This window comes from Plecotus auritus (genome assembly GCF_963455305.1).
Source record: "Plecotus auritus genome assembly, chromosome: 5".
NCBI classification, from domain to species: Eukaryota; Metazoa; Chordata; class Mammalia; order Chiroptera; family Vespertilionidae; genus Plecotus; species Plecotus auritus.
The window spans coordinates 32,641,549-32,664,889 of record NC_137776.1 but is presented as its reverse complement, the minus strand read 5'-3'; the positions used below and the strand labels follow the sequence as shown (position 1 = coordinate 32,664,889).

The 23,341-nt window shown below is 43.9% G+C and overlaps 1 protein-coding gene across 1 annotated transcript in view; it reads right to left on the bottom strand.

Moving 5' to 3' along the window:
- The window catches only part of ARMC9 (armadillo repeat containing 9), a 126,743-nt gene that overhangs the window by 89,626 nt on the left and 13,776 nt on the right, over positions 1–23,341 (bottom strand). Inside the window, exons 2-8 of the mRNA XM_080669904.1 lie at positions 19,586–19,673; positions 17,556–17,681; positions 15,699–15,869; positions 13,741–13,896; positions 9,579–9,671; positions 8,073–8,097; positions 2,072–2,229 (exon numbers count right to left, since the gene is read on the bottom strand). Of these exons, the coding sequence (XP_080526030.1) occupies positions 2,072–2,229; positions 8,073–8,097; positions 9,579–9,671; positions 13,741–13,896; positions 15,699–15,869; positions 17,556–17,681; positions 19,586–19,636 (780 nt within the window). The 5' untranslated portion in view covers positions 19,637–19,673. The remainder of the gene's footprint in view (positions 1–2,071; positions 2,230–8,072; positions 8,098–9,578; positions 9,672–13,740; positions 13,897–15,698; positions 15,870–17,555; positions 17,682–19,585; positions 19,674–23,341) is intronic.

Below are 23,341 nucleotides of genomic sequence, written 5' to 3'. Positions count from 1 at the left end.
ACGCCCCTACTGGGGGCTGAGCCCGAAACCCAGGCATGTGCCCTTGACCAGAATTGAACATGGGACCCTTCAGACGGCAGGCTAACTCTCTATCCACTGAGCCAAGCCAGCTAGGGCGAGAAAAGTATATTTTTTAAAAGTATATAAAAATGTTTAATTTCATGTGTCATCAATGTAATGCATATTTAAATCCCGACATGCTATTTCTCATTGATCTAATTTACAAAATATAAAAATTTTATTGATAATGCCCATGGTTGACAAGGGTATAAGAGCATGAACTGTCTCAGTGGAATCAGGTTAGCACGGCCTCCTTGAAAGGCCTTAGCATAGGTTTCAACCTAGTAAATCAACTTTAAAAAATGTGAGGCAGGCTCATCCTCAAGGATATCTCCCACTATACTGATAATTTATAAAAGTGAAAACCTGGAAACAGCCTAAATGTTTAATAGCCTAGCCTCGTGGTCGGCAAACTGTGGCTCATGAGCCACATGCGGCTCTTTGGCCCCTTGAGTGTGGCTCTTTTACAAAATACCATGGCCTGGGCGAGTCTATTTTGAAGAAGTGGAGTTAGAAGAAGTTTAAGTTTAAAAAATTTGGCTCTCAAAAGAAATTTCAATCGTTGTACTGTTGATATTTGGCTCTGTTGACTAATGAGTTTGCCGACCACTGGCCTAGCCACTAGAGGTGAGGCACTGTGAAGAATATTTTATGACGTCATGAACACATGACTGAATGAATATTAAGGCGGATTAGAAAACTATGAACTAGAGTCCATTTTTATAAAACATGTATATAAATATTGAAAAAAGCATGGGCTGTTAACAAGTGTTATTATTAAATGACACAATTACAGGTAATTTTAATTTTGCAAAGTTCTACATTTTTGAAATTTTTACAATATATATTTTGTAATCATATTTTAAGTTGTTAAAAACAATTTTAATACACAAACTTACATTAGTGATAAAAACTTTATAAAGTGCCCTAACTGGTTTGGCTCAGTGGATAGAGCGTCGGCCTGCAGACTGAGGGGTCCCAGGTTCAATTCCAGTCAAGGGCATGTACTTTGGTTGCGGGCTCATCCCCAGTGGGAGGTGCAGGAGGCAGCTGATCGATGTTTCTCTCTCATCAATGTTTCTAGCTCTCTATCTCCCTTCCTCTCTGTAAAAAATCAATATATTTAAAAATTTTAAAAACTATATAAAGCTTAATACACACACACACACACACACACACACACACACACAAACACACGCATGCGCAAGTAAACTAGGGCAATCAGAATAAGAGCAATGTATCAGTGCTAATACCCTAGTTGAGACATTATGCTATACTTTTGCAAAATGTTACAATTGGGGAAACTGGGGAAACTGTACAAGGACTCTCTGCATTGTTTCTTAAAATTGCATGTGAACTTCTAATTACATCCACTTAAAATTTTTTTATTTCCACAAAGAGATTTTATTATACTGTCTAATTTTTATTAAGTACAACACTAGAGTCACTCCCATTAAAATCAGGAATAGACAAAGATACCCATGATCTTGTTATTTAAAAATGTCCCACAGTCCTAGCCACAATATGCTAAGGAAAAAAGATATATAATGAAAGAAGCAAAACAAAAATATTATTTGAAGATGATATGACTACTAACCTAGAACACAGGAGAATCAATCAAAAAAATCTATCAGATTAACAGAGTTCAGAAAGGTAACTGGATCCAAAATCAACATGTTAAAATCTATAGCTTTCCTATCTACTAGAAGGGCACTGCCCTCTTATTTTTATGCCACTATATAGTCTTTTTCTGTTGCCAATTTATTCTTTACTGATATTAAGAATCAGGTAGAGAAATAAAGACATGGGCAATAACGTGTCAGGAAAAATGCATAAAATGCTGTAAGCAGCATGATAAACAGCATAGCACATCAGCCTGGTCTCCTGTGTGCACTTTGGCTCTGTGAAACAGAGAGGCAAAGTCGTGTCTGGGAGTGGCCAGGAATCAACATGGTTCGTGCCCGTACATCTTTATGTTGAAAAGACATGAATCACTGGGGAACTTCCTTACCATCTTGCCACTGACCGTGGCCTCCAGAGAATCCACCAGCTCTGCCGTGACTCCGATGAGGTTGTGGTAGTCCGCCTGGATCTTATTGTATCGTTTCAGGTATGTCATTGACCTACGCTCAGCTTCTAGCAGCTGCTGGTGGAGCTGCTGCAACATTTCTAGGAAGATATTTATATTTATATTAAAACAAAAACATTAAAAAACCCTGCAAAATAAAAAACATTCCTCTCAAGGGAATACCATGCCTATTATCATATTTTGCTATAACAATGAACTTAACACTATTTGTGTCTAACACTTTGCTTCTATTTTATGCCACATTTAGTTAAAGTGCTTTGCAATCACTGATTTTTTATTTTTTGTCTCTGGTAATTCAACTAAATCATCTCTAGTTTTCCTAATAAAATCTTTCTCCTGGACCGAACCCCACACAATTTCTTTTAGTTCTTCTCTTTATATACAAGAAACAAATTCAACATTTCATTCTCTAGTCAGCTCGCAAAATGGTTGAACCAAACTTGTGTTTTTTTCTCTGTAAGGTTGTCTGGGGGACAATTCATAACTGTGAGGCAGTTCTTCATTTTAAGTAAAGGTTAGGGCTGCTTGACTGATGCTGGAGAAAAACTAGAATCTAGAAGATTCCAGGTGCTCATTCTGCCACTTTTTTGTTTTGTTTTTTAATCCTCATCTGAGTATATGTTTTTATTGAATTTCGAGAGAGAGGAAGGAGAGGGAGAGGGAGAAACAACTATGTGAGAGAGAAACACTGACTGACTACCTCACACATGCACACTGACCAGGAATCAAACTCGCAACCTAGGTATGTGCCCTGACCGGGAATCGAACCCTCGAACTTTTTCAGTGTATGGGACAATGCTCCAACCAACACCAACCAGGGCTCATTGTGCCAGTTTCTTAAAGCATAAACCACCCACTAAGAGCAGGCAGACTTGGAAGGTTCTAGGCTTCCTTCTTAGAATCGCCCCACGTCCTCCCATGGGCAGCACTTGGTGGCCACGCTACCCTGGGCACATTTGGGACAGGCGACTCTTCAGCAGTGCCCACACTCCTTTGACCCACCACACTTCTCCCCTTCCCTGGAATGCTCCATTTTGGATGGAAAAACCCAGGTTAACTCACTATTGTCCTCCCAATCCAGCCTCTGTGTAATATTTAAAGTCTTTATTTTAGAACACAGTTCATATATACAGAGAGAGATTTTAAAATTATAAAGACCAATGCTCAAATCCCTACTCTATCACTTTTTTGCTGGATAAACTGAGGCAAGATATTTAAGTTCTCTGGTCTCATTTCTTAAGCTATAAAATGGGGGAAATGATAATCATCTCAAAAGGTTACTGTGAGGATTAAATTAACAAATACATTCAAAGTGCCTAGCACAATATTAGCCTATAGCACGTGATCAATAAATGGTAACTGTTATTATTATTTCCTTTCATGGGAAGGGGACAAATATTTTCTAAATGTATTTCTATAACTTTAAAAAGTGGCAGAAGGTTATATCCTACAGCAGTGGTCTGCAAACTTAAAATACATCAGCATCATCCAGAAATAAAGATGCAACCCAGAGACTGATTTTGTGGCTCCTGGGTGGGGGCTGAGTATCTATACAGTCCCCCAATGGCTCTGACACATGCTAACATTCCAGAGCCACTGTCCTGTTATCTGTTCCTCCTAATTTGTGTCTTAAACAGCTATGAGGATCACCCATATTCAAACTGTATTTCAAAAGCTTTTATTTTTTATTGATGTGCAGAAGTAAAATATTTTAACTCCTAAAACCCAAAATATCTATATATATAAAAGCCTAAGTGACCATTACGACCAGTCGACCGAACGACTGGTCAACCGGTCGCTATGACATGCACTGATCACCAGGAGGCAGACGCTCAACTCAGGAGCTGCCCCCTGGTGGTCAGTACGCTCCCACAGCCAACCTCCAGCGGCTGGCCAACCTCCCGCAGTCCCTCCCCCCGCAATCCCCTACTGGCCTCCCCAATCGGCCCTGATCTCCGTCCAGGCCGAGGGACCCCACCCATGCACGAATTCGTGCACTGGGCCTCTAGTCACATAATAATGAACAATTATTACTATCATTATTTAGCACCCATCAAATCTGAGTAGTGAAAGATAACTTTGAAAGGCCACCTAGCACAAACTTACGTTCAGTACTTTAACTTCTGGAGGACATCCCTGGAGGTCCTTTATCAAGCTTCTCCTTAAATATTATTAGGGAGAGGGAGTCACTACCTTCTCCCTACACTGAGTACTATGAAAGCTTTTTCATATGTACAAAATTCAAAATTACATAAACTGGAACTTCCAACAATGAAAATTTTACAGGATACTGATAATTCCATTTTGTAGTAATAAGTTTAGAGAGTATCTGTGTGAACTCTCTCATCACATACCAAGTGGCAGATACTGAATGAAGTACCGAAACCCATTTGCTGGGTCAAATGACTTCCCAAACATCAATGTCATCCAAGTAGTCCCTCTGTAAAGGGGACGCACTAAAGAACTCTTCCCCTCGAAACTCACCATACAATGACTGTAAATGTAAGAGACTATTTATGGACCTTTTGCCTTAGAAACCCAGAATTGGAATCTGTGACAACTTCCAAGTATGGTACACTGATGGAAAAGAGATCTAACTGCCCGCAGCCTGCAGGAAGGAGAGAAGGCAGTTGGGCTGACACATTTATGACCATTTCAAATACACCATTTAGCAAAACAGCCTGCTATCCAGAGCCATCACCTTGCAGACACGTTGGCTGCTGACAAACAGGACCTGAACATTACTGTAAGCTGTTTGAGTCGCAGCACAAAACACCAACTTTACTTCTGAGCATTAAACAGAATTGACTCTTTTATCCTGTCAAACATTTTATGAGACAAGGAAATCTAAGCTAAGACGCCTTGCAATGTGAGAGCTCAACTTTTAATGGAGATGTCTTATTCCATGTTATTTTAATGAAACTGGCTTACTCATGCTAGTGAAATTTATTGAGATTCTTCGTATTTCCAAAGTCTGAAGAACTGCATTCTGAATTTTAAACAAGTGCTTAACACACTGAAAGAACGCCAGTTAAGGGCATAGAAAGTTTTCTGTTGTTCCCGAGCAATGAACAGTAAGGAAAGTGGTGGCGATCTTCCCCACAGTCAGTCGAACCTCCCCTTGCTAACATTCCTCCTTCATTTAAGGGCACTGCTTTTTTAATTTTTAAAAGAGTAGGTGAGATTTCATTTTAGAGATCCCTTAGCTGTTCAAGACAAAATGACAACTTTAAAATATGGAACTGTTGCCCTGGCCGGTTGCTCAGTGGTTAGAATGTCAGCCCGTGGACCCAAGGGTGGAAGGTTCGATTCCCAGTCAAGGGCATGTACCTCAGTTGCAGGTCCAATCCCCAGCTGGTTGGGGCTGAGTGGGAGGCAACCAATCAATATGTTTCTCTCTCTCTGTCTGCCCCCTCCCTTCCACTTTCTCTAAAAATACTCTTGCTCCTTGGCTGAGGATTAAACACACACACACACACACACACACACACACACACACACCCCACACACACACACACCTAAGTCTAGAATTAAATTAAATTGGAGGCATGTCTGTGCCTTATGGTCAATGCAACTATAGTTTTGAGAGGAGGGGACAAAGAGGCGACCACTGGCTGTCTTGACACTGGGCCTGCCCCTGGTGCAAGTGCTCTGCAGAGCTAATGTCTAACCTGCATGGCAATACTTCATTTCGGGATGTGTTCAGCCACAGAAACACACTGTGCCTGCCATACTCAATTTTGCTTGGCTCTCCTAAGAAAACTCAATTAAAACAAAATTAAAGAAGGCTCAAAAAGCCTGGTCTCCTTGCTGAAATTTCAAATGAAAGATCTGTAGAAAAATACAGGTTCTTCTATTTGCAATCCCCTCCCATGTTTATTTTGCCTGCAAAATTGGGCCACTTTTCAGACACATAACTGTTCCCAGCAGAAAGCTAGCCTCAAATACTGCAGGGTATGCTGGGATTTCAGGGGCTGGAGAAAATCAGGAATCTGGAAGCAGTTTCTCACCACCTCCCTCCCCTAGTGCCAGGGCATCCGAAGAATTAATCTGAGCAGGGACTGAGCAGCCTGACTGCAGGGCCGAGGCAGTTCTCTGGGACCCATGAGGTGGGGTGGTGGTTTTAGAATATGACTGCAAAGTCTTTGACTCTCCTTCTCGTCAGGAGGTGAGGTATAATTCCCCTTCCCTGAATGTGGGCTGACCATAGAAGTTCAATTCTAAGGAAGAGAATGCAGAGAAATGACCCTGAGTCACTTCAGAGGCTGGGTTAGAAAGGGTGACACGGCTTCCATTGGCTCTCTCTGGGGACATTCACCCTGGAAACCCAGCCACCATGCCTGAGGAAGCCCAGGCCACATGGAGTCCATGTAGGTGTTCCAGTCAAGGGGTCTGCTGAGACCCCAGCCGACAGCCAACACCAGCCAGCAGATGTGTGAACGTGGTGAGGACGCCTTGGTGATGGCTCCATCAGCTCCATCTGCACCCACGAGACATCCCAAGGGAGAACTGCCTAACTGAGTCCAGTTCCCAGACCACACAAGATGATAATAATAAAAAAGGATGTTGTTGTTTCATGCCTGAGGTGGTATGCGAGGCAGCAACAGCAGTAGTAACAGTGGGGCACAGAAACGTTTCCAGGCGTTGCAGGGCAAGCCCCGAGTGCCCAGCCCACTTTACGATTCCAGCTGTGCTGATGTGAGAAAGCTGCACTAGAGCCGCCCAGCCAAGGCCTGGGACATGCACCAACACTGCAGGGAGCAGGCCTGAGCAGCTGAGAGATGGCTGGAGGGGCTTGTCCTCGGACATGACTGTGCTGGGAGCACAGCATCTTGAGAAGCTCTAAGGCTGCAGCCTGGCAACCCTGGGACCATTCCATGTGGACCCCAGGAGGCCACATCTGTACCCTGCTCCTCCGTGCTCAGGCACAGGACTGCGGCTCCTCCATGAAAGGTCAGTGGGGTCTAAGAGGGGCAGCACAGCTGGCAGAACCAGAATTCAGAACTGCTGAGCTGGGGATCTGCACGGCTACCAAGCACAAAAACAAACATCTAAACTCTTCTCATCTGAAGCTGCTAAAGCATCACTCACTTGTCCACTCCCTGGAAAGCAAAGAGCTAACTCATTGATCAATGTTTCCTCTCTTTAGAAAACGTCAACTTTCTAAAGAGAAACAGGAAGAACAATGGCAGGAAGTTCTGAAATCCTCACTAACATTACTCAGCTGTGAGGAGGGAAACGTGCTGCTCCGTGTGGTAAGACTCCACCTGCTGGAACTGAGGATGATGCCGCCTATCCTTACCCAAGGCCTGAAGCACATCACATACTTTCAGCACAAACATTTAAGTGGTTTTTATAATGCAGTATCAAAGAAAAACTCAGGCAAAGAACCTCAACTCTGGCCAATTTCATGATAACTACAGTCTTTCTCATCTTTCTGAAAAGTGACAATTCCAGTAAAAATGACTAATCACGGAAAAACATCATTTTAACGCTAAAAAATCAAGACTGGAATTCCTACCTTGGAGGTAAAAAATGGAAATGCTTTATAAGAATGGGTACTCCATATTGCTATTAGTCTAGTTCAAGGAGAAAGTGGAAGATACTAAAACGATTCCTCCCCCGCCCCGCCGGGCTATCTTCTAACTGCGCGGCTGCAGTTACACGGGCACAGCGCTTGGATTTGCTTCATTTCTCCAAGTCTTAGTTTCCTGACATGCAAGATGAAGCTAAAACACCAGCCTTCCTGAAAAGTGGGCCTCAAGGAATCTCAGATACAAATAATTGCAAAGCACTTTATAAATATTTAGACTTTTAAAACCCTCATTCTCCAAGTCTTTGGAATTCTCTCCATCTCACTACTTAAAACTTGAGTTGGCAAGGTTGTTATTTAAAACTTGTTAATCAACATGGCATGGTTTACCTTTGTGACTTTGTCCATTCTCCTTCTGGAATGAGAAAGCAGTTCAGGAAAATGGGCACTCAGGCTGCAGTCCTCGGGGTATCCCACCCCAGCATGGTGGAAAGAGGATTCTCAGCACGGCGAAGGCCACTTCCTACCTAATGCTGCTACAAATAGCTAAGATAGTTAATGGCTTCTCATCACTTGGGCGACTCGCTCTCAAATAAATCCTCTTCTCTCCATGTCAATTGCTTCCCTGTACATCCAAGTCTTATACTATTTCAACAGCCTCCTAACTGGCCTCCTTACCCCCTTCAAAACACCTTCCCCATTGCTACCAAAACGTTCTACTAAACGTGCAAATCTGAATTCATACCCTTTAACTGTAAGTTGAGTGCTAAAGCTTTATCCTAGAGCAGTGGTCGGCAAACTCATTAGTTAACAGAGCTGCGGTTTGCCGATCACTGTCCCAGGGAAATTGGGATTGGGGTGAAAACAGCACAGCCGGTGTTGCTCAGTGGTTGAGCGTCAATCTATGAACCAGGAGGTCATGGTTTGATTCCTGGTCAGGGCATATCTCCGGGTTGTGGACTCGATCCCCAGTGTGGGGCATGCGGGAGGCGGCCGATCAATGATTCTTTCTCATCATTGATGTTTCATCTCTTTCTCCCTCTCCCTTCCTCTCTGAAATCAATTTTTTAAAAAGTCCCAATTTGAATAACAAGTTATATGGTCACGTAACCCATGAACCAGGGCTTCAAGGCTTTAAAAATGGCTGAACAGTCTTCTACAAAGGGCCATTTATTCCAAGGAGTATTTTTTCAAAAAGACAGACATTTTTTTCCCTACTAACACAGCTTCTAGTACATGACATAAAAATAAGACCCTAGCCCTAGCTGGTTTGGCTCAGTGGATAGAACGTCAGCCTGAGGACTGAAGGGTCCCGGGTTCGATTCTGGTCAGGGCACATGCTTGGGTTGTGGGCTCGATCCCCAGTAGGGGGCATGTAGGAGGCAACTGATCAATGATTCCCATCATTGATATTTCTGTCTCTCTCTCTCCCTCTCTGAAATCAATAAAATATATATATTTTATTTATTTATTTTAAAGCCCTAGCCAGTTTGGCTCAGTGGATAGAGTGTCGGCCTATGGACTGAAGGGTTCTAGGTTCAATTCCAGTCAAGGGCACATACCTCAGTTGCAGGTCTCCTCCCCAGCCCTGGCCCTGGTCAGGGCATGTGCAGGAGGCAACTAGTTGATGCGTTTCTCTCAAATCGATGCTTCTCTCTGTCTTTCCCTCTCTCTTCCAATCTCTCTTAAAAAAAAAAAAAAAAGACCCTACCCAGTCTCAGAGACCCAATGCCACAGAAGTCAACCCTTTATGGGCCTCGGCACACCCTCCCATTACTAATTTATTCACCCGGTGCGTGTGAAAGTGGCCTCATCAATTATGCCTGTTTGTGAGGCAGTCTAAGCCAGCGAGCCTCTCTAACACCACGGTGGTCTCCACCGACTTTGAAAGGATACATATAATGTTAAAAGCTTTGGTGTGTTACTGGCTTTGAAAATTAAAGCTAGAAACTTTTCCAACTTCAACTTCAATTCTGGACTCCAAGAATCCTGAAGGGAAAAAAACAAGGAAAATAAAATAAAAGCTAGGTCACTAAATGCCAACAGCATCATCAAGTTGTGGCCTTCAGGGTTAAGTAAGCTAGATGTTTTGGCAGTGGCGTGGTGCTTACAACACAGGTTTTAGGACAACTGACCAATTCATTTATAGCAGATTCAAGCACCCACAGCTAGAAGGAAAAACAGGGTTCTTTCATAAACAGGGAAATAACCCTGTACATGATTTGAATATTTCATGTGATTTAAACACAAGCATGACAAGTAACCTTATTAGGTTGATTACCCAAAAGGATTCAATACAGTTTAGGCATGCGTGGCACTGGCAGGCACACACAATGACCACCAAGTTACCTAAGGCCTCCCGAGGAACGGCGCTCGCTTCCATAAACCTCATGTAGGTAAGGAAGAAAGACAGTATCTCAAGTACTCCATCATGTCAGGGGTTACAATATGTTTTTAGTTTGATTTGTTCCTTAAAAATAAATTATTTCTCTCAAGTAATGCTCATTGAGAAGAAAAAAATAAGTAGTGAAAGAAAAAGGTATCATAAGCAACAATCTTTCTCAGGGCAATTTTCCTCATAGTCTTTATATAAAAATATCTACCACCCAAACTAAGAAGTTCCACCAAAATGAAGCTGTATCACCAAAATTTCCTATCCACTGCCCCGAGCTCCTGCCCAGCGCCCACAGACCTTCCTGCCCTCCCCATTTGCTCCCCTCCAGCTCTGTATCCTCACCCACACCTCCTGCCCCACCCAATCAGTCATCCGGAGTGTTACCTGACTTTCAAAAAATAAGCAGATAAGCAGAAAAGTCTTGCATTTTAAAAAGATTTCATAATTCCCTGACATAGCATAACTATTTATAATGTGTGTGTGTTATGGGTTGAACTGTGTCCCAATCTCAGAATGTGAGGTCATTGGGGACGGGGTGGCTACAGACGTAATTAGTTAGGATGAGGTTGTATTGGAGAGGGTGGGCTCCTAATCCAACATGAATGGTGTCCTTATAAGAAAAAGGAAATTTCAGATAGACACAGAGAGAAGATGGCATGTAAGCACAGATCAGAGGCTGGAATTATGCTGCCACGAACCAAGCAACACTTGAACCTTCCAGAAGCTGGAGAGGCAAGGAGAGACCCTCCCCAGAGGCCTCGCAGGGAGTCCAGCTCCGCCGCAGACACCTGGATTTCAGGCCTCTGGCCTCCTACATTGTGAGGCAGTAAGTTTCTGTTGTTTTAAGACACCTCATCTGTGGTCCTCTGTGAGGGCAGCCGCAGGAAACTAACACAATGTTAGGCTCTCTGTGCTCAATATACACTGAGTGGCCAGATTATTATGATCTCTGAATGCATAATAATCTGGCCACTCAATGTGTGTGTGTGTGTGTATATGTGTGTGTGTGTGTGTGTGTGTGTGTGTGTGTGTGTGTGTGTATATATATATATATATATATATATATATATATATATAGTCCAGTGCATGAATTTGTGCATGGGTGCGGTCCGGCCAGCCTGGCCAGGGGAGGGGACAATTTGCATATTAGCCTTTTATGATATAGGATATACACTGAGTGGCCAGATTATTATGCGTTCAGAGATCATAATAATCTCGCCACTCAGTGTACAGAAAAGAATCCCAGGAAAAGACTGCTATGTTGGCCAGCATAAATCAAGACATTAAAAAACAAAACAAAACAGAACATCTGGGTGTCCCTAGACACACTGTAGTGAAATTATAGTCTTAAAGGCCAGCAAAAAAGACAGATCACCTATAAAGTAGCAGCAATTAGACTGATGCCAAATTTAAAATAGCAACAACGGGAGCTGGGAGACGAAACGATGACACCTTCAATGTGCTAAAAGAAAGTAACTGTAAATCTACTATCCAGAACTCAAGAATGCAGTCAAGACATTTGCAGACAAACGAGAACTGAAAGAAGGGGTCCACAACCAAAGGGGATTTTAAAGGAACGTTCTTAAGTTGGAGTAGAAAATGATCCCCGATGGAAGGTCCTCAACGTGAGATGAGGTAGCAAGCAAAATATGGGCAAAGGTAAGGATAAAGCTATGCACACACTGATTGCATAAAATAGCAAAAAAGTCTAATTTGTGGGGTTAAACTAAAATATTTGATAATAACACATAAATTGGAAAGGGGATGAATGAGGTTAACACATTCTCAGAACCTGTAAGGTCAGAAAGAGAATAAAGACATTAGCTTTAGATTTTATTATGCATACACACTGAAGTATCTGTGATGACCAATACAAGAACATATGTAGGGAGTAGCAAAAAGAAAAAAAGAAAAAAGGAATAAGACAACTCCACGAATACTGATGGTCTCTCAATTCCTGACCGCCAGCTTCACCTCACCCTCAGCTAAGCTGTAGCCATGCTGCTATGTCACAGTTTTCACAAACTGAAGTCTTTATTGTGAGGAAATCTACCATCCTTGTCAAGGTTACCACCTTCCTAACCCTTCTATCTCAACCTTCTCGGAGAAGAAAGTGGTAAAACTAAATTTGGACTGAATGAAAACAAAACAAATAAGCACAGAATTCAATGTAGGCTACTTTACAACAAGCCTGCTTTGGTGAATCAGTCAGCCTCTGGTTTATCAGCTACTAATAAAGAGGGAGAAAGTTGTTTTACTGAATCATAACGGAATAGGAAACTAAAATGCACTGGTTTCAGGAGAATTGCATCCAGTGTTCAATGGCAGAGGAGTAAGCTCCATATAGATTCTTGGAAATAGTATAAGATCTTTAGATAAAGCAATCTACATCAAAACAGTTCAGGCTCAAAATACATTTCAATAAAATTCTGTGGGACATATTCATTTTAGTAAGTCAACAAAAATTACTATAATAAGTAAATCTTATTAAATAAATATTATGCTGAAATTTTAACTAAAATAAATTATAACAGCCCTAGCCAGTTTGGCTCAGTGGGTAGAGCGTCGACCTTTGGACTGAAGGGTCCCGGGTTCAATTCCAGCAAAGGGCACATGCCCGGTAGTGGGCTCAATCCCCGGTGTGGGGTATGCAGGAGGCAGCCAATCACTGATTCTCTCTCATCATTGATGTTTCTATCTCTCCCTCTCCCTTCCTTTTTGAAGTCAATAAAAATACATATTTTTAAAAAAATAGAGTATAACAATGAAAAGATCACCCTCTGCCCTGCCCCCATGCATTGCCCTGCCTCTGCCTCACAGGCCCCGCCTTCTGGCCCACCCCATGCCTGGCCCCGCCCAAGCAAAAATTAAAAGAGCAATAGGTAGGCCCTGGCCAGGTAGCTCAGTTGGTTAGAGTGTCGTGCCAATATGCTCCAAGGTTGTGGGTTGGGTCCTGGATCAGGGCACATTCAAAAAGCAACCAATGAATGCACAAGTAAGTGGAACGACATCTCTCTCTCTCTCTCTCTCTGTAATCAATCAATAAAAAAAAATGTTTTAAAGACCTATAGGTAAATAGTGTGATGGAAATAATAGTACAAATCAGGTAACCAAATATACACCAAATAAGTGAGAATTTTATTACAAATTAAAATATACATAACCAAGCACTGGCCGAGTAGCTCAGTTCATTTCAGCATCATCCCAAAACGCCAAGGTTGCAGGTTTGATTCCTGGTCAGGGCACATACAAGGAGCAACCAATGAATGCATAAATACGTGGACCAACAAATTGATGTTTTTTTGTTTCTCTCTCTCTCTTTAAAATCAAAAATCTACATATGACCAGCAATTATGTAAAGTACTCTAGTTCTTTTTCAGGCTACTGTCAATGTAATTAAATTATCCATCCAATACTGAAAAAGTATACACAGAATGATTTAAGAGATTAGTATATTAAAAATATTTATGTTGGTCTATATTAACAAATCATGGTGCAACCAAAAAAATCACACTTTATAGCACAGGATAAAGCAAATTATCTGAGTATTCTTAAACTGCAACATAAGCCAACGCGAGCTTTACAGCACCTTTCAGAAGCCACCAGCGTGAACAAGGTGAAGCCACATGCTGCCAGGACTGAGGCTCAGAGGCTGTCACTTACCTGGAAGAGCTCTTTAAAGGACGGGTGCACCATAGGGTTCGGAACAAACGGCAGCGCATAGAAAGGGAGGAACTCTGTGGTCTGGCTCAGCGCTGCCCCTTTGCTCTCCAGGTAGGTTTTGAAATAAGAAATCCTTTCATCCAATTCCTCTTTGTCCTACGAGGAAGGGAAGATGCTTGCTTGAGGTCCCCTGCTTGACGCCAGCCCGCCCAGCCCACCGTCCACCCCCACATCTCTCTCCAGCCTCGGCGCCGGCAGCCTCCCAGCTGCCTGGCAAGTGCGCCGTCTCCAGTCATTCTGACAGCGCCCGCAATTTCACCCCTTCATGAAACTGTCAGGAATATCAGAGAACAGACATATGTTCAATATACTGCCTTTTACTTTATTACCATTTTCTCACATCCTTACGACTCATCATAAACATCGTTTTAATGGCAGGACAAAACCTCATCTTGTGGGTCTGTCACAATTTAACCAATTCCCCATTTTTAGATATGTACACAGTTTCCACATTCCCGAGATCATAAATATTTGTGTGCATTTCCATGATTCCCTTGGGAGAGATTTCAAAAGGTGAGTAGTTTTTTGAAACAAGTTTCCACATCACACTCCTTTCCTTCATTACGGTAACTGAGCACCGATCTTGCCTGCTGCACTAATTCCCCACGAAATCCAAGGCAAGTCCTTCCCAGGGTTTCCATCTCCTCCTGCGCCTCCAGCCTTGAATTTGGCATTTTCCTTCCAAGACACCCTGGCCTCACCAGTTACCCCCCTCACAGCCTGTTCTAGTCAAAGCATCTCACTGCACCTACATTGTAATCACCTTGTAACAACCAGAGGTAAAAAATATATCATGTTTATTTATTTTTTTAATCTTATATCAATGGGAAAATTAGAAAACATAAATAAATACAAAGAAAATGAGAATCTCCCATGATGGTACCCACATGAGTGCTATCTTGAGGACAGCCTTCCAAGAATGGCTACTACCATGTTCTGTAGGGCTGCTCCCTCCATCACTGACCCCTCCGTTGGCCCCTCTGACAGTTCAATAATTTAACCCAGGTCCTCAGGGCGGCAGGTAGTGTGTGGACAAGCCACTAACCAAGTGCACGTGGTCCAGTGTCAGCACGGCCCTGCTCCCTTTCCTTGGCTCTGCACTGGGAGGCTCACCCGCCCCGGCAGCCTCGAAGCCCTCTCCTCTCTGCAGGTCTCCAGTCCCACCTGGGAAAGACCTCGGAAGCTAAACTCAACGAACGCACAAGCATACCATTTTTCTACTGTTAATGCTTAAACTTCTCTTCTAATATACATATATATATGTGTGTGTGTGTGTGTGTGTGTGTGTGTGTGTGTGTGTGTGTGTGTATGGTGTAATATGTGGTCTACATATGTGTTCTTAGATATACATACATATGTTTGCTGAGTTTTCAAAAACCTGAGGTATTCAGGAAAACAATGTAGCTTTCATTACAGAAACTGTTAACTCTCTATGTAAATTAGAAAATAAACTGCTGCCCTGGCCAGTGTGTTGCTCAGTGGTTAGAGCGTCAGCCCATGCACTAAAGGATCATGGGTTTGATTTCTGATCAAGGACACATACCTGGGTTGCAGGTTCAATCCCCAGCCTGGGTCGGGGCACGTATGGGAGGAAACCATCGATGTGTCTCTCTCACATAAATGTGTCCCTCTCCCTCTCCTTCCCTCCTTCTTCCTCCCTTCCTTCCGCTCACTCTAAAAAAATAAAATAAAAAATCCTCTGGTGAGGATTAACAAAAAAAAGAAAAGAAACCGCTGGGAATGAGGTAGAAAATTATTCATCAGGACACAAGACACCTACCCCTCAGCACTATGATAAAGTGGCCATAAAACTAAATTAATGCTCATTAGGAAACATAACAGCTATCATTCTCCCTTAACACACTATTCGGACCAACTGCATCACAAGGGGAACGTACAGGTCTCCGCATGGAGCGTTTCAGAAGATAGATGGCAAAATGGATGTGAAGGTAGAATTCCAACTTCTGGGCAAAGGAGTCACCATTTCGGATGGAGCTGGGAATGTGCTCTTCCCACAAATCGAAGAACACTTTCTGGGCTCCGTTGTCAAACGCAGCAATGAGCTCCTTCTGTGGAGAAGACATCAGACTGAAGCCCAATCACAGGGTGTCCTTTCTTCCAACACCCAAAATTCTCACAGCCTCCCAATACCTCAGACATCCCAGGACTCCAGGTTTCAGTGTGAGGAAAGCAAGTCTCCTTTTCAAAGGGAAGGGGCAGAAAACTGAGACCCAGGGGCTTCAAGCTCCGTAGCTGAGATTCCTGCAGACCCACCCTGGTTCCCCACCCCTTTGCAGTATCCAATCTGGGCTTTATAAGAACCCGACCTGACATTTAAGGCCTCTGAGATGGAAGGATTCAGGCAGAGGCCAAAGACTTGTGGCTAGAGAACTCATAGGCACATAAATACAGTGAAGTTGCCCAACAGATGAACAGAGGCCAGACTGAGAGCCCAGGCAGGCCTCAGCGGAACACTCCTCCTGAATCCGTAGCTTGCTGGCAGCACAGTGCCAAGTCCTGGGGTGCAGGAGCTCACACACTGACCCCGTCGAACCCAGGCCTGGAGGTGGCACTGCTATTTGCCCTGTTGCTAGAAGCATGTGGCGCAGTCACCCACATAGAGACTGGGCACTCCAGGTACAGACTCAGGCTGGAGATGGAGGAAGGAGCCAGGCCAGACCCATTCCAACCTCAGAGCTGGAGCCTGACTATGCAGGGCACAGACAGCTTCCCAACTCGCCACCCAAGGAGAAAGGAGATGGCGATTAGCACGTCACCTGCCTCACAAGAGGAATGATCACAAATACGTGCTGCACAGGCTTTGGGAGTTAGGTGCAAGGCAGAACCAAAAGACCTTCCTAACAGTCCCAGTCAGTACGGCAGCAGCTCAGGGGCCAGTGCCTGAGGCCCGGAGGGGCACTGGGCAGAGGGCACAGCCCCCCCTGGAACTCCGCGGGCCTCTTCGGCCACACCCCATGCCAGGCTATGGGGAGTCAGGGACCAGGAGCAGACAGGCAGTAGGCAGTGGCTGTGGCCTAACTTCCAGCTACTCAGCGGGCCTCTCAAAACAAGTCTCAAAATTTTCTTGGAAGTGGGTGCATTGAAACAAATAAATAAATTGAAATAATAAAATCATACGACGCTGAAATATGCTGCTCAGGAAGCAGTATATTCTCGCCACTGGATGTAGTCAAGATGAACTTACCTAGGAAGTTATGAATGGTATGGAGACATCAAATAATGGTTGAAACAAGGGACTTTAAGTTTCTTTCTGCCAGGTCTGCCCTTCGCAACCCACTCGTATTCACAGAGCGGCTCCAGCCTTTCTGGACAGGACGCTGCCTGTCCGTGTGTCCTGCTCCCTACTCCAGACTCCCCAAGCTAGAGCGCAAGCACTGTGAGGGCAAGGGTTTTGCTTTGTTTTCTTCACCACTGTGTCCCTGGTACCTGGAATTAACAACCTCAAACTCCTCAGGATTAACATCATTTGTCTCAGTTTCTAAGCATTGCAAGGTTTCCTCTTTTATTCTTCCCAAGAAATGTATGTGAAAGATCTTATGTCACCATCCACTTCCCAGGAAGGATACAGAGATGTGAAGATGACACTACTAATTCATCCACTGACACCTGAGAAGTCTGAAAGTCACTCTGACCAGGTCCCCCGAAGAGATTCCAACATGCTCAAACAGCAGCATTCTTTACAAATTGGGAGCATTTTGATTATCAACAGAAATTTAAAAAAAGTAAAATGTTACCTGGATTATCGATGATTTGGAGTCCCTTAAAGAGCTACCTGCTGTTTTAGGTAATGCTTTTCCCTTCATTTTGCATTCTTTTGAAAATGTTTTCAAGGTGTCTTCAAATTCAGCAAAATCTAAATACTATAAAAGAGACCACAAATGTACATACAGTTTTCTGTGTTAACATCAACAACATAACTGCCTTTGATGTAACTGCACCAGTTCAATATTATCACCAATTTCTAATGGGGTTAAGGGACTGTCATTTTTAGGAGAATTTGGGATCCAGTTTAGAATTTACTTATCCATCTATACACTAAAAGGCTACAAAGATGGTAACATAGAAAATGCTTCTTTACAGAAAATAAGTTGGCTTTCAGGAGGAAAATGTGAGCTCCATGATTCATTATCATTATTAATAGGAAATAAATCATGTTTGCAGCTGTAGAAAAAAGTGATGGGCAGACGGCCTGATGGCTCTGGGTCAGGTAGGTCTCTGGGGATTTGTTACTTGAAACAGAGGGATGAGAAATAATGCCTGTCCCTAAGAGAAGTCACGAGAAGATGGGCCGTGCCAGCAGTGGCCTTCGGGCAGAGCACTGCTGATCCTGACGCCCCAGCCCTGCATCCCGCACCACGGCTCCACTGCTGCTCGTGACACTCCGCCTGCCTCCCACTTTGTCAGTCACACCTTTCTGTTTCCACCTCTCCTAACTGTGACTATGTCCCCAGGCCTGTCCACAGCCCTCTGCTGTGTTAAGAATTTATTCATGCATTGATAACTTAACGAACCTTATTAAGTTTTCTGTTCTTAAAAAGCTCAAATGGCCCTGACCGGTTTGGCTCAGTGGATAGAGCGTCGGCCTGCGGACTGAAGGGTCCCAGGTTCGATTCCGGTCAAGGGCACGTACCTTGGTTGTGGGGACATCCCCAGTAGGGTGTGTGCAGGAGGCAGCTGATCGATGTTTCTCTCTCATTGATGTTTCTAACTCTCTATCCCTCTCCCTGCCTCTCTGTAAAAAAAAAAATTAAAAATCAATAAAATATATTTAGAAGAAAAAGAAAAGCTCAAATGAAGGATGACTTCTCATGTTGATTTGAGTATAGACAGTTTTTGTCCTGCTACTTCTTTCTCTTTTAGACATGCATGCATTTAGATAGCTTACCGTTCACATATATGACTTTGTAGGCTCTGAATTTTTTATATTGAAATAGTTTTATTATTAAAGTATCTACAGATACTGAAAAAAAGAGAATTTATTCATAATCATGCCAACAAATCCCAAAGCTGCGTCTCCAGGTGGACGCCTCGTCCTTGCTCCACCGCCGCACCTCTCAATGCCTAGTGGACAGTTGGATCACACAGTAAAGCAGTAACGACTGTTTCTTTAACAGCAACTACGTGCCAGCCCCACACTAAAAGCAGCAGAGGACACCAGAAAGCATAAGGCATGGGTCCTATCCTTCAAAAGCTATCCACGTGGGACACCGAAATGTCCATCAATAGGCACCAGGTAAGAAGTTATGATGCAGCCACTCAGTGAAATGCTCCACAGCATTAAAAAAGGTGAGGACCACAGGGAGATGTGCAGGCTATGTTATTGTTGACGGACTAATGACAAGCTACATGAACCATGTGTATGGAACCATCACATTTTGTAAAACCAATTACAGGCCTGTGAATATATTTTGAATATTCATAGAAAAAAGTCTGGAAAGATAATACTCTAAATCATTAGCCGTGGTCACTGCAGGAGCGGAGCAGGGAAATTCAATGTTTATACTTTCAGGCTGTTTGAATCTGTTACCATAACTATGAGTTGCTTTTATAATTTTCTTTAAAAGAATTCTAGAAAGCAGCTCTAAGATTTCAGTTTAGTTAATTATGAAAACAAAATGTACACACAGGGAAAATTGTGTCATAGAAAATAGATAACTGGGATGTAATGACAGGAGAGACAGGGCAAGGCACTATAGAACCTGCCGCGTTGTAAATGCGAGCTTTACAAGTTTCCCAGGCTTTCTCTGTAGTATAACATACCTACCTCTTTCACTAGTCCAAGCAATTCGGATTCATGAGCCAGGATATCCCCCATATTGAAAGGTTACTGTTAATTCTCACAGCAAAAATCTCTACAAGGCAAAAATATTAAACAAAAGCTTTCAAACCTCTGTGAAATCACAAAAAGGTGGCTGTGGTGTGCAGGATAATGGTCCCCAAAGATGTCCACATCTTTATCCCAGGAAGCTATCAATATGTCATATTACAAGGCAAGGGGAATTAAGGCTTCCGATGACATTAAGGTTGCCAAACATGACCTAAAATAGGGAGAGTATTCCCTGGCCAGGTGGCTTAGCTGGTTGGTGCATTGTCGGTACACCAAAGGTTGCAGTTTCGATTCCTAGTCAGGGCACATACCTAGGTTGCAGGTTTGATCCTTCAGGGTATCTACGGGAGGCAACTGATCACTGTTTCTCATGTCAATCTCTCTCTCAAATCCATAAAAACATATCCTCAGGAGAAACCAAGATGGCGGCATAGGTGAACACCTAAACTGCTGCCTCGCACAACAATTTCTAAACTACAGCTAAAAGACAGAACGGACATCATCCAGAACCACAGGAAAGCTGCCTGAGTGGAAATTCTACAACTAGAAGGAAAGAGAGGGAAACACGGAGACTCAGAGAAACTGCAAAAGGCTGAGGTACGGAGACACGCGCACGGAGAGGACGGGAGCTGAGTGCCTGGCTAGCTTTCTCTAGCGGGAGAGAGACTGAAGCTCCCAACTGCACTGAACCCCAGTTCCGACTGCACTGAACCCCAGTTCTGGGAGAGACCCTGGGGTCCCAGACTCATACGCAGGGAGTCTGGACTGTCAGGAAAAGAGAGGAGCGCACGGAAACTCAGGGGAGCCGCGAAAGGCAGAGGTCTGGAGGTGTGCGTGCAAGTGCGCGCAGAGAGGACTGACTGCTGAGTGTGCCGCTGGCTTTCTCTAGCGGGAGGAAGGCGAAAGCTCCCAACTGCACTGAACTCCAGTTGCGGGTGAGAATCTGGGAATCCAGATTCATTGGGGGAGAAACTGGACTGTCTGGCAGCAGGCGAAACTCGAGGGCAGCTTTCTCTCAGAGGTGCTTGCAGCGATTACCAAGGGACACTGAGACCCAGGGGCCTCATAGGGCAGGGCTGACGGGAAGCCAAGGCTGTCTGCTCAGCCCTGAGACTCCGCCCCATCCAAGCTGAGCACAGAGGCTTTTGCAATTTTGCAAGTCTTGTCTCATAAGGCTGTCTCCAGCACAGAACTTCTCCCGGCGTAGACACAGCTGATCCTCACAGCCAATTGGCCTGGAGGTCAATTCCTCCCAGTGATACCAACAACAATCAAGACTTAACTACAACAAGGCTGTACACACAGTCCACAAAGGGGTGCACCAAGAGTGTCCACCTCAGGTTAACTGGGGAGGCTGAGCCACTGGGCCATACAGGACACCTAGCACACAAGCTACTCTACCAACTCAGGGAAGCAGCGAAAATGCGGAGACAAAGAAACAGATCACAAACGAAAGAAATGGAGGAGAGCAAACGACTGGATATAGAGTTCAAAACCACGGTTATAAGGTTTTTCAAGAATTTCCTAGAAAAGGCCGATAAATTTAGCGAGACCCTCAAGGATATGAAAAAGGACCAACTAGAAATTAAACATACACTGACTGAAATAAAAAATATTATACAGAGACCTAACAGCAGACTAGAGGAACGCAAGAATCAAGTCAAATATTTGAAATACAAAGAAGCAAAAAACACCCATCTGGAAAAGCAAAAAGAAAAAAGAATCCAAAAATTTGAAGATAGTGTAAGGAGCCTCTGGGACAACTTCAAGCGAACCAACATCAGAATTATGGGGGTGCCAGAAGAAGAGAGAGAGCAAGATACTGAAAACCTATTTGAAGAAATAATGACCGAAAACTTCCCCCACCTGGTCAAAGAAATAGACTTACAAGTCCAGGAAGCGCACAGAACCCCAAACGAAAGGAATCCAAAGAGGACCACACCAAGACACATCATAATTAAAATGCCAAGAGCAAAAGACAGAGAATCTTAAAAGCAGCAAGAGAAAAACAGTTGGTTACCTACAAGGAAGCACCCATACGATTGTCAGCTGATTTCTCAACAGAAACTATGCAGGCCAGACAGGAGTGGCAAGAAATATTCAAAATGATGAATAGCAAGAACCTACAACCAAGATTACTCTACCCAGCAAAGCTATCAATCAGAATTGAAGGTCAGATAAAGAGCTTCACAGATAAGAAAAAGCTAAAGGAGTTCATCAACACCAAACCAGTATTATATGAAATGCTGAAAGGTGCTCTTTAAGAAGAAGAGGAAGAAGAAGAAAAAGGTAAAGATAAAAATCTAAAAATCAAGTGAATAAAAAATCTGATGAACAGAATAAACTGGTGAATATAATAGAATTAGGGGCATAGAAAGGGAGTGGACTGACAATTCTCGGGGGGAAAGGGGTGTGGGGGGTGCGGGAAGAGATTGGACAAAGGTCGTACACCTATGGATGAGGACAGTGGGGGGGAGGTAAGGGCAGAGGGTGGGGTAGGAACAGGGTGGAGGGGAGCTATGGGGGGAAAAAAAGAGGAACAACTGTAATAATCTGAACAATAAAGATTAAATTAAAAAAACACATATATATTCATGCAAAAAATTGTTAAAAAAAAAAAAAAAAAGACCACAAAGTGTATTTAGAACAGAATAGAATTTAATGATAAGGTCAATTCATCTACTTTAAGGAAGGAATTAGAATTAATCTGATGTAAATGAACACAGTCACTAATCCTTCCCTCTGCTCCCAAGTAAAAATATTAAACATTGACAAAAAGTCTGCACAATTTCCAGTTTTCTGCACCTTCCGTGTCTGAGTTAGGTTAATCAGAGTGAGGTTTTCCCAGAAGACAGGGGAAAGCAAAAACAAGCATAACAGTGATGGAGCATTGAAGCTAAGAAGGGGGGAGGGAGGTACATAAGGGAGTTGTAAGCCAGAGAAAAAGTAATGGGGCCAAAGACCTGCTTAAGAGGCACTTAAAGTGAGTTTTAAAGAGAGAGGGTGGTGGTCAGAGAGGGGGATGGGTGCTTGAAATAAAAATTTTGGAGGTGGTACATGACCACACCGTAGGTGGATGAGGACGATGGAGGGAAAGATGCCTAAAAGTAAGGAGGATGGCCGCCGCGCCCTCGCCCACGGCGCAGGAGGAAGAGTGCGCCAGGAAGCCCCAGGAGGGGCGCAGCAGGATGGCGTCGTCCCCGGCCCACGCCCGCACCCCGCCGAGCCCCCCGCGGATGCGTCAGGGGAGAAACCAAGATGGCGGCATAGGTAAGCACCTAAACTGCTGCCCCGCACAACAATTTCAAAACTACAACTAAAAGACAGAACGGACACCATCCAGAACCACAGGAAAGCTGGCTGAGTGGAAATTCTACAACTAGAAGGAAAGAGAAAAGCTCACAGAGAATTGGAGGTACAGCAAAGGGTCTTTGTGCTTGCAGAGAGGAAGGGTGGCAGAGGGCCTGGCTGACTTTCTCTGGTGGGAGGGGGAAGGAAGACCCCGACTGCACTGAACCCCAGTTCCGACTGCACTGAACCCCAGTTCCGGGTGAAACCCCGTCGACCCAGGCTCATACAGGGGGAGTCTGGATTGTCAGATAGAGAGAAAGGCACCCGGAGACTCGGAGACCTGGGGGAGCCCCGGCAGGCAGGGGTCTGGAGGTGAGCGCACCAGTGTGCACAAAGACTGTG